This window comes from Mytilus edulis, chromosome 5, assembly GCF_963676685.1.
Source record: "Mytilus edulis chromosome 5, xbMytEdul2.2, whole genome shotgun sequence".
NCBI classification, from domain to species: Eukaryota; Metazoa; Mollusca; class Bivalvia; order Mytilida; family Mytilidae; genus Mytilus; species Mytilus edulis.
Genome location: NC_092348.1, coordinates 19,811,457 through 19,824,050, shown reverse-complemented (window position 1 = coordinate 19,824,050; position 12,594 = coordinate 19,811,457). Strand labels below are relative to the sequence as shown.

At 31.8% G+C, this 12,594-nt stretch overlaps 1 protein-coding gene across 1 annotated transcript in view; it reads right to left on the bottom strand.

Moving 5' to 3' along the window:
- Nucleotides 1-380: 380 nt before the first annotated feature.
- LOC139525400 (solute carrier family 22 member 4-like) overlaps nucleotides 381-12,594 on the bottom strand; it is a 91,100-nt gene continuing 78,886 nt past the window's right edge. Inside the window, exon 9 of the mRNA XM_071320720.1 lies at nucleotides 381-566. Within this exon, the coding sequence (XP_071176821.1) occupies nucleotides 381-566 (186 nt within the window). The remainder of the gene's footprint in view (nucleotides 567-12,594) is intronic.

Here is a 12,594-nt window from a genome sequence, read left to right as displayed (position 1 = left end):
ACTTATATTATCGCTATTTTGTGCATATTTCCTTTGATCTTTTTTTTTTGTGATAATTTTTCATATCATGCTACTCGCTTGAGACGGAAAATTATCGCTAGAAACTAAGCAGGCACGTGGCGTTGCCAACGAAATTGACAACGTCGTCATAGGTAAAATAGCGATAAACAGATTATCATGGTCATCTCAACTCGATTGCCTTTCTCGCTTTCGCCGTCCCGGCTCAAGCGAGAAAGCCAATCTCGTTGAGATGATCAACGATAATCTATAATTAACGTAGTTGATATGAAAGCATTTATTTTAGAATTATCATAATATTTTTGAATAAAACATCAAAAGTCTTCAAACTGTTGTCTTGACATCTTGTGGTTCTACTTATGTTACAAATAAGATGTTTTCTGAAATGCTTCATTGTCCTTCCCATTAACAGCATGTTTTTGTTTATTCGTTTCCAAATAATCACTCAAAACTATCTCTTTTGTGTCAGGAACACATGCAACACAAACTGCAGACAAAAGCATCAAACCGCCACATAGGAAATACATCACTCCAGTTGTACTTTGACTCTGATGGAAAAAATAATATATCCAATCATTGTTCATTTGAAGAAAAACTATTTTCTCTGGTGGGCATGGCTTAACTTTTATCACATGATAATTATTTTATGCCTTGAAACATATTTCATTGAAACATGGTATAGTCCGGGTTGATTCTGAAAAAGAATGACTTGACGTTCTGAAAGAAAAAAACTCTATATAGGTATATAAATAATGAGAACATTCAAACATAGCTCTTCACATTTATCTATTATTAGTAATTGGATTTACCTTCATCATTAGTTACACTAACATTTTTTTGGCATAATTTCTATTTCTTTTAATGGTATTATTCCAAGTTTTGAACATTTACTCTCATCCGTTTCTAAGATGAATGTATCTGTGTATTGTCGATTTTCCAGTTTCAATCTAGCTTTTGTAGTTTTGATTGGTCAGATTTAATAAATGATTCACCTTTCATATTTGTGTTAATTAGTGGAGGGACATTATTAGTTACATGGTGTCAAATTGTCCAAATACAGCAATTTATCGGGCCAATACAATTCATATCGAGTGAGGTGAAGGCGAACCCGATTTGAATCTTATTGACCCGATAAACTCCGTATTAGGACAACTGCACACTGTGTAACGAATTTATCCTGATTTTGTTATCAAACCACTTATTTATTGGTTTTTTTTTCCATGATAAATTCCGTTTTAGGACAATTGTATAAATTATTTGTCTTGATTGTCTTAATGACACTACTAATTTCCAAAAATATATCTAACTTATCTCGTGTTTGGTTTTGTTTCATATTGAGAGCTTTTTTGTTATTAAGTCAATGGCATAAGGGAGATAATTTAAACTGACTAAATAACGTCAAATTACGAGAAATTACTCTAAATCAGGATTATATCCTATATCTTCTTAAACTCGTACTACCCCACCGTTCAGTAATGTTATTTTGAAGTACAACATAGTTTAATAATTTTAACTTTAATGATATTCATCCGTAAACGTACCAAAAAATATCCCGAAAATAAGCTAAAAATTCAAAACTCAAACATAAAGCACAACGAAACACCGGCTTATATCCGTTTTGACTAGCAGTGATTAAAGTTTTTAAAAATGCTGAGAAACGTTTTTAAAAGTTTTATTTTACAAATGATTTTTATCAATGAATATAGAATAACGCAAACCTATGAACATTGACAAACAACTGTCGCCTTAAAGTAATTCATTTTATAGTCTAAAAAAACCAGGTAGATTATACTCTATCTATCAATATGTGTTAGAGTTTGTAAGATCTTTGAGAAGGTTGACATTCACACGTATGGCCACTTTCCATAACAATTTCCAGTAAAGGTCAATATCGTCCTAAAGTTATAATGTTATGGTCAAGATTTTAATTTTGGAGGAAATTTCTAAATAGATTCATATGCTTTTAATAGAATACTCTTACACAGTTTAAACGATTAGAAATAGAAACACAATGAAACAAATACGATCTTGCGGAAGAGAATGTTGTGATTGAACTTTGAATATAGTCAGTATTTTCTTCGATATTTTTACATGTTTGCTACTGCCAATTCTCTCAAAACGAATTACCGGAATAGGTTAATAAGTATAAAGTTTGATCAAGAATGTTTTTTCACTAATACGAATAAACTTCTTAATTATGAATTTTATCCTTTTAAATTTGTTTCAAGTTTTCAAACTTGTCAGTAAGATAACGTAAATACGTATAGTAATTGAAATAAAGCACATATGAAACAGATGTACACTTTGTATCGGAGATTAGATTGATTGTCGATAAAACACACGTAGAAATTAGCTGATCGAGAAAAAGTATTTCATCAGATCTTCACAAAGCAGAAAAAACACTGACAGGACGACCAGGCTCAAGCTAGCAGCCACTCGCTAGCAGCCACTACGCTAGCGACAAGACGTGGAAGAATATTTATTCATCCCTAAAGACAAAATGTAGAGTCCCAACAGCTAGTTCAAAGCAATTACAACTAACAAAAACTCTTATTTAAGAGTAAATAATCAATCCGTACACATCCAATGGATCTTGTGGAAAGATGTCATTAAAAATCGGAGAAAAACATGACGTTGTGCCATGCCAAAATATTTGTATCGACAGATGTTAGTCCCAAATGATCCAATTGTCCGTGGTTTCTTCTTCAAACTTAACAAAAAGTACCATAAACTACGAAAAAAGAAAAGGAAAGACTTTAAACAATCAATTATAGACCAACTAGATAATCTTCAATCAAACAATCCAAAATAATATTGGTCCTTGGTAAATTCTCTACGCGAGGTACAAAAAAAACGGAAAATAAAATGGAAGTCGATCCATTGTTAAAATATTTTTTTTTCAAATTTGTCTTCGACTCCAAGTAATATATCAGACTAATTCGAGAAAATTGAAGATCAACGTAAATTATTGGAAACAAAAACAGAATATTCCTCAACATTAAATAATGATATGACATCTTCAAAAAGCCTTCTCTAAATTAAAAAGTGGGAAGAGTCCTGGTCTAGACAGTATTAGTAACGAAATGATAAAAGCTTCACAAACATATATAAATTCATGCTTACTTAAACTATTCAATGCTGTTTTCAGATCCGGCCATTATCCGGGAAAATGGTCAGAAAGTTACCTTTGCCCAATTTTTAAATCAGTGGACCAAAAGCAACCTGAAAATTAATATAGCCATTATTAGTAGTATTGGCAAACTATTTGACATTATTCTTAATATTAGATTTGAAAAATTCCTTTCTGACAATGGTATAATCCATGACACCCAGATATGTTTTAGGAGTGGACAGCGAACATCGGATCACATTTTTGTTCTTAAATGTATAATCAATAAATAGAAAAAAATATATATTCCTGCTTCATAGATTTTCGTAAGGCATTTGACACTGTTACACATGCTGGTATTATGTTTAAGTTATTGAAATATAATGTGAATGGATAGTATTACATTATATTGAATTCTATATTAAATTTGATAAATTATGTATCAAGATACATCAGAAAATTACCAGGCTTGTACACATCTGAAGTCCATGTAAGACAAGGGGATATACTCAATCCCAACCTATTTTATGTGTTTATAAACGAAATACCTTGAGGCTCTAGATCTTTATTAGAAGAAAAAAACTGAATGTCTTAAACTAAAGAACAAAAAACATTCTTGTCTGTTATATGCTGATGACTTGGTTTTAATTTCAGACGCAAAAGAGGGTCTCCAAAACAAACTTAACATTCTTTATAAAAATTGTGAAAAATGGGGGCTACAGATAAATGAAAAAAAAAACAAAAGTGATCATTTTTAAGAAAACTGGTAGGTTACTAAAAGAAAACTTTAAAATTTGTCATAATGATAAAGAATGTATTAAGTTTTATAAATATTTAGGAATAGCAATGAGTAATACTGGAAAATTTAATGAAGCCAGGAAAGATCTTTATGAAAAGGGACTAAAAGCTAGCTTTAAATTATACCGAGATCTAAAATCATCATCGACATCAGTTATTAGTTTCCTTCATATATTTGACCATACTATAAAACCAATAATCCTATATGGATGCGAAAATTGGGGTGTAATAAATATAACTAAAAAAAGGGAAACCTTCCACTATATGAAATTTTTAAAGACGGGGAACATGAAAAGTTAAATGTTAGTTTTGTAAATACATATTAGGTATATAAAATCAAAGCTCTAATGTGGCAGTTATCTCAGAGCTTGGAAGGTTCCCCCTATATGTTGACATTATAACACATATGTTTATGTACTGGTTTAGACTAGAACACTCACCAAGTGACTTATTAAAAGTGAAAATAATGAATATAAAAATGGGGATCATAGAGACAACTCCTGGTACTCTAATGTTTCAATTATTCAGCAAAAAAGTAAACATTAACTTTTCATTTTGCAAAAATCTTAGTAAAACCAAATTCAAAGTATTAATAAGAAAAAATGATTTCCTTAAATTCTGGAAAAGTATAAAAGATTCTACACCTGATAAACAAAGAAAATTAGACACTTTCTTTAAATTTAAGTCAACATTCCAGTTTGAAAAATATTTAGAGAAAAGAAATAAAGATCATCGGTTAATGCTATCGAAATTTAGAATATGTAATCACTCCCTACGGGTAGACACTGGAAGGCATGAGAAAAAAAATACAACTCTCTTGGAAAACTACAACTGTTACCCAGATGTGAACGGCTTTGTCAGTTCTGTGATTTAAACCAACTAGAGGACCAAGCACATTTTTTACTTCAATGTCCTAAATATAACCGTAGGAGAAAAACTTTACTATCTCAGATTGATAAGAAATTCTCCAATGTAAAATATCTAAATACAAACAACCTGTTTTTATGGATAATGATAAATGAAGACAACACATTTTTATCTTTATTGTGTGAATTTTTAAAGCTTAACTTTGCAGAAAGAAAACAGCATAATAGTAATCAAATATAATAATAATTTACAAAAAAAATGTACCTGGTAACAAGAAAATGTTTATTTCAACAATCAGAGTTATCACTCTTTATTCACTAACTGGACTTGTATGATTTATACTTATATGATGACTTTTATGTATGTTCTAATGAACTGTATCTAATTAACATAATCAGAGCGAGCGGAGTGAGAAAGATTGGTAGGTGTGAATGATCGTGTTAAATTTTGTAATGCCCGAAAGGGCCCTGTGATTATAAAGGAAATAAAGAATTTTAATTTTTAATTTGAATTTGAAGTACCGTGAATGTGCATATGGGTAAGAGTATAACAATGATATTTAATACGGTTTACTGGTAACAAAATCAATATTTATACCAATAAAAACAATATTCAAAGATCTAATTACAGTGTTGAATTGAGTACCTTTTGGCAGAATTTTATTTGAAGTATTACTACAGTCAACATTACACAAAATAAACAATTAAACTCTCGTGAACTGATAAGAAGTTCTTGGCTTTGAAAGATGATTTTTATCCTATCTCAGATGGGGGCTAGTTAGATTAAGTAAGGATTTGGGCTATTGGTACTTTACGGAACGGAACGGAACGGAACGGAATTTCATTTAAGGTATCCAAAGGGGGCATTTATCAAAATTTCGAAAAATCTTTAAAACAAAACAAACTTTAAAATTTCTGTGTTTTACGGTTTTCCATATACAAATAACACAAATGTATACTTAATCTCATCTTCACAGGTGAAATGTGTAATAATGTATAACATCGGGAAATATTCTGTAGATGAATATGTCGGATTGTCCTGATAAATTATCATGAAATTAACGCATTTGCAAGTCATGCATTATGATATCTAGACTGACCTCACGTCGTCCTTGATTAGAGACAGTGATCAAGTTGAATCTGATTTAAACTTTTTAATTTATTTTTCCGTTCCGTTCCGTTCCGCAAAGTACCAATTGCTCTGAGGAATTGGTATTTAACGGAAAAGACGGAAACAGACATCTTTAATGTAATTAAAGCAGTATGATAACAAAAATTGTCTGACACCTCTTTTTGCATGAGTGGTATGTGTTTTAGATAGCATTTTCGACTTGATCAATAATACAAAATTTAACACAAAGGCAGGTTACACAAAAAGTCTTTCTCCTTCCATCGGTAATTATATTTTAAAAAAGAGGCCTTCAACAGCCCGTTCCGACGATGAATAGAGACAGTGATCAAGTTGAATCTGATGTAAACTTTTTAATTTATTTTTCCGTTCCGTTCCGTTCCGCAAAGTACCAATTGCTCTGAGGAATTGGTATTTAACGGAAAAAACGGAAACAGACATCTTTAATGTAATTAAAGCAGTATGATAACAAAAATTGTCTGACACCTCTTTTTGCATGAGTGGTATGTGTTTTAGATAGCATTTTCGACTTGATCAATAATACAAAATTTAACACAAAGGCAGGTTACACAAAAAGTCTTTCTCCTTCCATCGGTAATTATATTTTAAAAAAGAGGCCTTCAACAGCCCGTTCCGACGATGATTAGAGACAGTGATCAAGTTGAATCTGATCTAAACTTTTTAATTTATTTTTCCGTTCCGTTCCGTTCCGTTCCGTTCCGTTCCGCAAAGTACCAATTGCTCTGAGGAATTGGTATTTAACGGAAAAAACGGAAACGGACATCTTTAATGTAATTAAAGCAGTATGATAACAAAAATTGTCTGACACCTCTTTTTGCATGAGTGGTATGTGTTTTAGATAGCATTTTCGACTTGATCAATAATACAAAATTTAACACAAAGGCAGGTTACACAAAAAGTCTTTCTCCTTCTATCGGTAATTATATTTTAAAAAAGAGGCCTTCAACAGCCCGTTCCGACGATGATTAGAGACAGTAATCAAGTTGAATCTGATTTAAACTTTTTAATTTATTTTTCCGTTCCGTTCCGTTCCGCAAAGTACCAATTGCTCTGAGGAATTGGTATTTAACGGAAAAAACGGAAACAGACATCTTTAATGTAATAAAAGCAGTATGATAACAAAAATTGTCTGACACCTCTTTTTGCATGAGTGGTATGTGTTTTAGATATCATTTTCGACTTGATCAATAATAAAAAATTTAACACAAAGGCAGGTTACACAAAAAGTCTTTCTCCTTCCATCGGTAATTATATTTTAAAAAAGAGGCCTTCAACAGCCCGTTCCGACGATGATTAGAGACAGTAATCAAGTTGAATCTGATTTAAACTTTTTAATATATTTTTCCGTTCCGTTCCGTTCCGCAAAGTACCAATTGCTCTGAGGAATTGGTATTTAACGGAAAAAACGGAAATAGACATCTTTAATGTAATAAAAGCAGTATGATAACAAAAATTGTCTGACACCTCTTTTTGCATGAGTGGTATGTGTTTTAGATATCATTTTCGACTTGATCAATAATAAAAAATTTAACACAAAGGCAGGTTACACAAAAAGTCTTTCTCCTTCCATCGGTAATTATATTTTAAAAAAGAGGCCTTCAACAGCCCGTTCCGACGATGATTAGAGACAGTGATCAAGTTGAATCTGATTTAAACTTTTTAATTTATTTTTCCGTTCCGTTCCGTTCCGCAAAGTACCAATTGTTCTGAGGAATTGGTATTTAACGGAATCAACGGAAACAGACATCTATAATGTAATAAAAGCAGTATGATAAAAACAAGTCAGACCCTTCTTTTTCGAATGAGTGGTAAGTGTTTTAGATAGCATTTCGACTTGATCAATATTTAAATAAACAGCTGCGCCATGAGCGCATGATACGCCCGTCGTCTTGTGAAAAAACATAAATCTTTTTTGAATAACACAGGGTTGTACAGGATGTCATGCTTAGTGTATCCTGACTCATTCCTTATTCCCGCTCAATAGGAAGATTGTACAAGATGTATTTGGAAACCCGACGCAACATTAGCCTGTTAAGTGTTAAGCAATAGAGATACAGCGCAACATGTGAAAAAAAAACCTCTTTTTTTACAAAAAACTCAATAACTCAAAAATATAAAAATGAATCATCACCAAAAAGTATACAGATCTTTAGATTAATATAACAAAGAAGTGTGTAAAGTTTTAAGCAATAATCATAAATCGTTTTTGAGATATGGTGCGACATGTAACCCCCCCCCCCTCTTTTTTTTTTTTTTACAAAATACTCAATAACTCAAAAATGAAATTTTGAATCATCACCAAAAAGTATACAGATATTAAGATTAATATAACTAAGAAGCATTTAAAGTTTTAAGCCATAATCAAGAATCGTTTTTGAGATACGGTGCGACATGTGAAAAAAAACACACCCCTGTTTTAGTTACAAAGTGCCATAACTCAAAAAGTTGTAATCTTATTTTCACAAAAAAGTATACAGATCATTTGACCATCATAAGAAACAACTATGTTAAGTTTCATGAAATTTGGATAAGTCGTTCTCAAGTTACGGTGCGACATGTTTACACCGGACAGACGGACAGACGGACGGACGGACACTAGACATTTGTATACCATAATACGTCCCGTCAAAATTGACGGACGTATAAAAATATCACAAAGACAGGTTAGACAAAAGGTCTTTCTACTTCCATTGGTAATTATAAATTAAAAAAGGGGCCTTCCGAAGATGATAAGAAACAGTGATCCCCATTTCCATTCTCAATTTTATATTAGAAACAAGGTCTCATAAATATTAAAACATATGTTTAAAATATATCTTCATAAAAATATGAGCACTAAACACTGGTTTACACTATAATAAAAAAATGTTTGCAAATTGTTAAAACATTTTCGGATTTATCAAAGCACTATAAAAAATGGTAACTCCTTAAAAGTCATAAAACCACAATAATAACTGCTGTTAATCAAAGTATTTATAAAAACTAAAAGTCTGTTCTGTTACAAAACCTATAGGCAAAGGTCTTACTATAATATCAGCGGGAAATTTCGGTTCTAGAGGTGTATTCCGTATTTAATCTGTTTTTTTTTCTCCTATCTCCTGACGACAGCTGGTGTGTCCGTAGATATTGTTTAAATTTTCTATATTTTCACTTTTTAATTAGTTTACCTGCACAATGGCGCAGAAGCAATATTTATTTTTTGGCGCAAATGAAAAACTACAACTTTTAAGAATTGGCGCAAAAGCAATGCGTACTTAAATATCAATCAAATTTGACCGTGCCCACAAAACGATTGTTCAAATTACGAATAGTTTCAGCTTAAAATCCATGGCACTCTAAAATGTAGATTTTTTAAATCACATAAATTCCATATCGATAAACGTATATTTGGATCTATGCAATATGTTTATCTGGACATCAGCATGCTAGCTTAGTTCCGTTATTTCAATAACGTGGATGGCAATATGTTTGATTGATCTAACCATACGTTAACCAGTGTCCTTTGAATACAGTGATCATGCATGATGTGAACATTTTTTTCTATAGACATAGGTAGATTTGATTAATCCAAATAATATAGGTATAAAGCATACCGGTGTCCATGCAATTCATAATGCAAAACAACAATATATAGAAATAAATTATGTTTTTTTTTATGAAATGTATGTGCTTATGCAACATTATCAAACTGCTGTAATGCATTAGTTATAAACTTTGAAAGAACCGATGACTTTTCATTTGTTTTTAAACTCAAATGTACTTAAATAGCACATTTTAAACCGTAAGAAATTGGTTTATCTCTCGAAAAAACCCGAACTGCTCTCGAAAAAACTTGGACAGCTGGAAATGAATATACCCTTAAAATTGCCTTTTAATTACAATAACTAAAACTTTTGCTATAGCATATGTAAATGTAAGGATATAAAGACATCATGTGTGCATGCTCTTTGAAATTTGCATTGGTATGTGTATAGAAATTGCTTTTTTCTATATTTTGGCATAAAAGCATTATTAGGCCAAATCAAACTTTTTTAACTGCAAAGTATGTATGGTTGGCAACATCCTTTCATCACAAATACTTACTTAACTTGTTTGATCTTGTAAATTTAGTTTAAGCATTTATTTTACGTGTTAAAGGAAAACATGTCTGTTTGTTTACATTTTTAGTCATAATCTCTCGAAAAAAACTGGACGCTCTCGAAAAAAACCGATCAAATCACTCGAAAAAAACACGATCTCAACCGGACACTATACCTACGGTGGTAATACTGATACGTATTATTACATATCAGTAAAAAAAATCTACAAACAGTATGTTAATAAAGAGTTATGAAGTAAAATGTACATGGGACAAAATCACAAAAAATACATAGGGGTTTTTCGTATTGCGGATTGCATTCCGTATTTGTATGATATGTTAGTTGATTTGTTCTCTTGATTTATTGTTACCATTCCATGTAGATGTGTTTTTGAAGAATAGAATTTATTAACTTGAATATTCGTTTATTATCTATGCCAGAAAGGAGCATTAAACAGGGCTTTACTTGACAGTCGATGTAGAGTCTGCAACAAAAAACGAATCATAGTATATTTTAGCATTCTTTTAAACACATACAGTAGACGACTTTAGTTTTAATACCGATTTTGCCGCAAATACTAATATTCTCAAAGACGGTTACTTCGAAGTCGATAATAGGGCTATCTTAACTAGTTATCGTAAGTGTATACTAAGATAGCCGTTAAATTGTTAAGATAACCCACGAGGGGATTGCAGATACTCTCTTATCACCATCGTAATCTTCTTGTAAAGCGTTTTCTCTTAAATGAAACTTAAGATAGGTTTTCATGATACAGGGGCCCGCGGTAACAAGAAACTTCTCTTAAAGTCTTCGTAAGTCATAGTTAACGATTACACAAAGAATGCATTAAGGGTCCTTTTAAGAGTGTATCAAAAAGCATTCTATTTTCGTTCTTTTCTTTCCCATAACTTCGTTTGATAAAACCCTTAAACCAAACATTCTTAGTCTAAGCGCACTCATTAATTTTCGGACTTATCCGACAACGTTTTCTTTGAAATTCTTTGATTTACATGTTAGTTTGTCCCGAAAAAATCTAGTGAAATGTTTGTATCGTAGGGCTATCATGACTAGCAGTGACACGGACAGTGAATTAAATGTATGCAATTACTTTTGCAAATAATCTTACATGTTTTCAATTTGTTTGTTAATCCGTTATAAATCAAGAGGACTTGAGCGGCCAAGCAATACACGTACAGTTTCATTCCCTGACATTCCTCATGTGTAAAATAAAGGTCATTTTCATTCTAAGATAGGTTGATGTGTGGGTAGAACCGCACTTACATTAAAATGTTTTTTCACAAGACGACGGGCGTATCATGCGCTCATGGCGCAGCTGTTTATTTAAATATTGATCCAGTCGAAATGCTATCTAAAACACTTACCACTCATTCAAAAAAGAAGGGTCTGACTTGTTTTTATCATACTGCTTTTATTACATTATAGATGTCTGTTTCCGTTGATTCCGTTAAATACCAATTCCTCAGAGCAATTGGTACTTAGCGGAACGGAACGGAACGGAAAAATAAATTAAAAAGTTTACATCAGATTCAACTTGATCACTGTCTCTAATCATCGTCGGAACGGGCTGTTGAAGGCCTCTTTTTTAAAATATAATTACTGATGGAAGGAGAAAGACTTTTTGTGTAACCTGCCTTTGTGTTAAATTTTGTATTATTGATCAAGTCGAAAATGCTATCTAAAACACATACCACTCATGCAAAAAGAGGTGTCAGACAATTTTTTTTTATCATACTGCTTTAATTACATTAAAGATGTCTGTTTCCGTTTTTTCCGTTAAATACCAATTCCTCAGAGCAATTGGTACTTTGCGGAACGGAACGGAACGGAAAAATAAATTAAAAAGTTTACATCAGATTCAACTTGATCACTGTCTCTAATCATCGTCGGAACGGGCTGTTGAAGGCCCCTTTTTTAAAATATAATTACCGATGGAAGGAGAAAGACTTTTTGTGTGACCTGCCTTTGTGTTAAATTTTTTATTATTGATCAAGTCGAAAATGCTATCTAAAACACATACCACTCATGCAAAAAGAGGTGTCAGACAATTTTTTTTTTATCATACTGCTTTAATTACATTAAAGATGTCTGTTTCCGTTTTTTCCGTTAAATACCAATTCCTCAGAGCAATTGGTACTTTGCGGAACGGAACGGAACGGAAAAATAAATTAAAAAGTTTAAATCAGATTCATTTTGATCACTGTCTCTAATCAAGGACGACGTGAGGTCAGTCTAGATATCATAATGCATGACTTGCAAATGCGTTAATTTCATGATAATTTATCAGGACAATCCGACATATTCATCTACAGAATATTTCCCGATGTTATACATTATTACACATTTCACCTGTGAAGATGAGATTAAGTATACATTTGTGTTATTTGTATATGGAAAACCGTAAAACACAGAAATTTTAAAGTTTGTTTTGTTTTAAAGATTTTTCGAAATTTTGATAAATGCCCCCTTTGGATACCTTAAATGAAATTCCGTTCCGTTCCGTTCCGTTCCGTAAAGTACCAATAGCCAGGATTTGGAGCTTTGAAGATTTTGAAA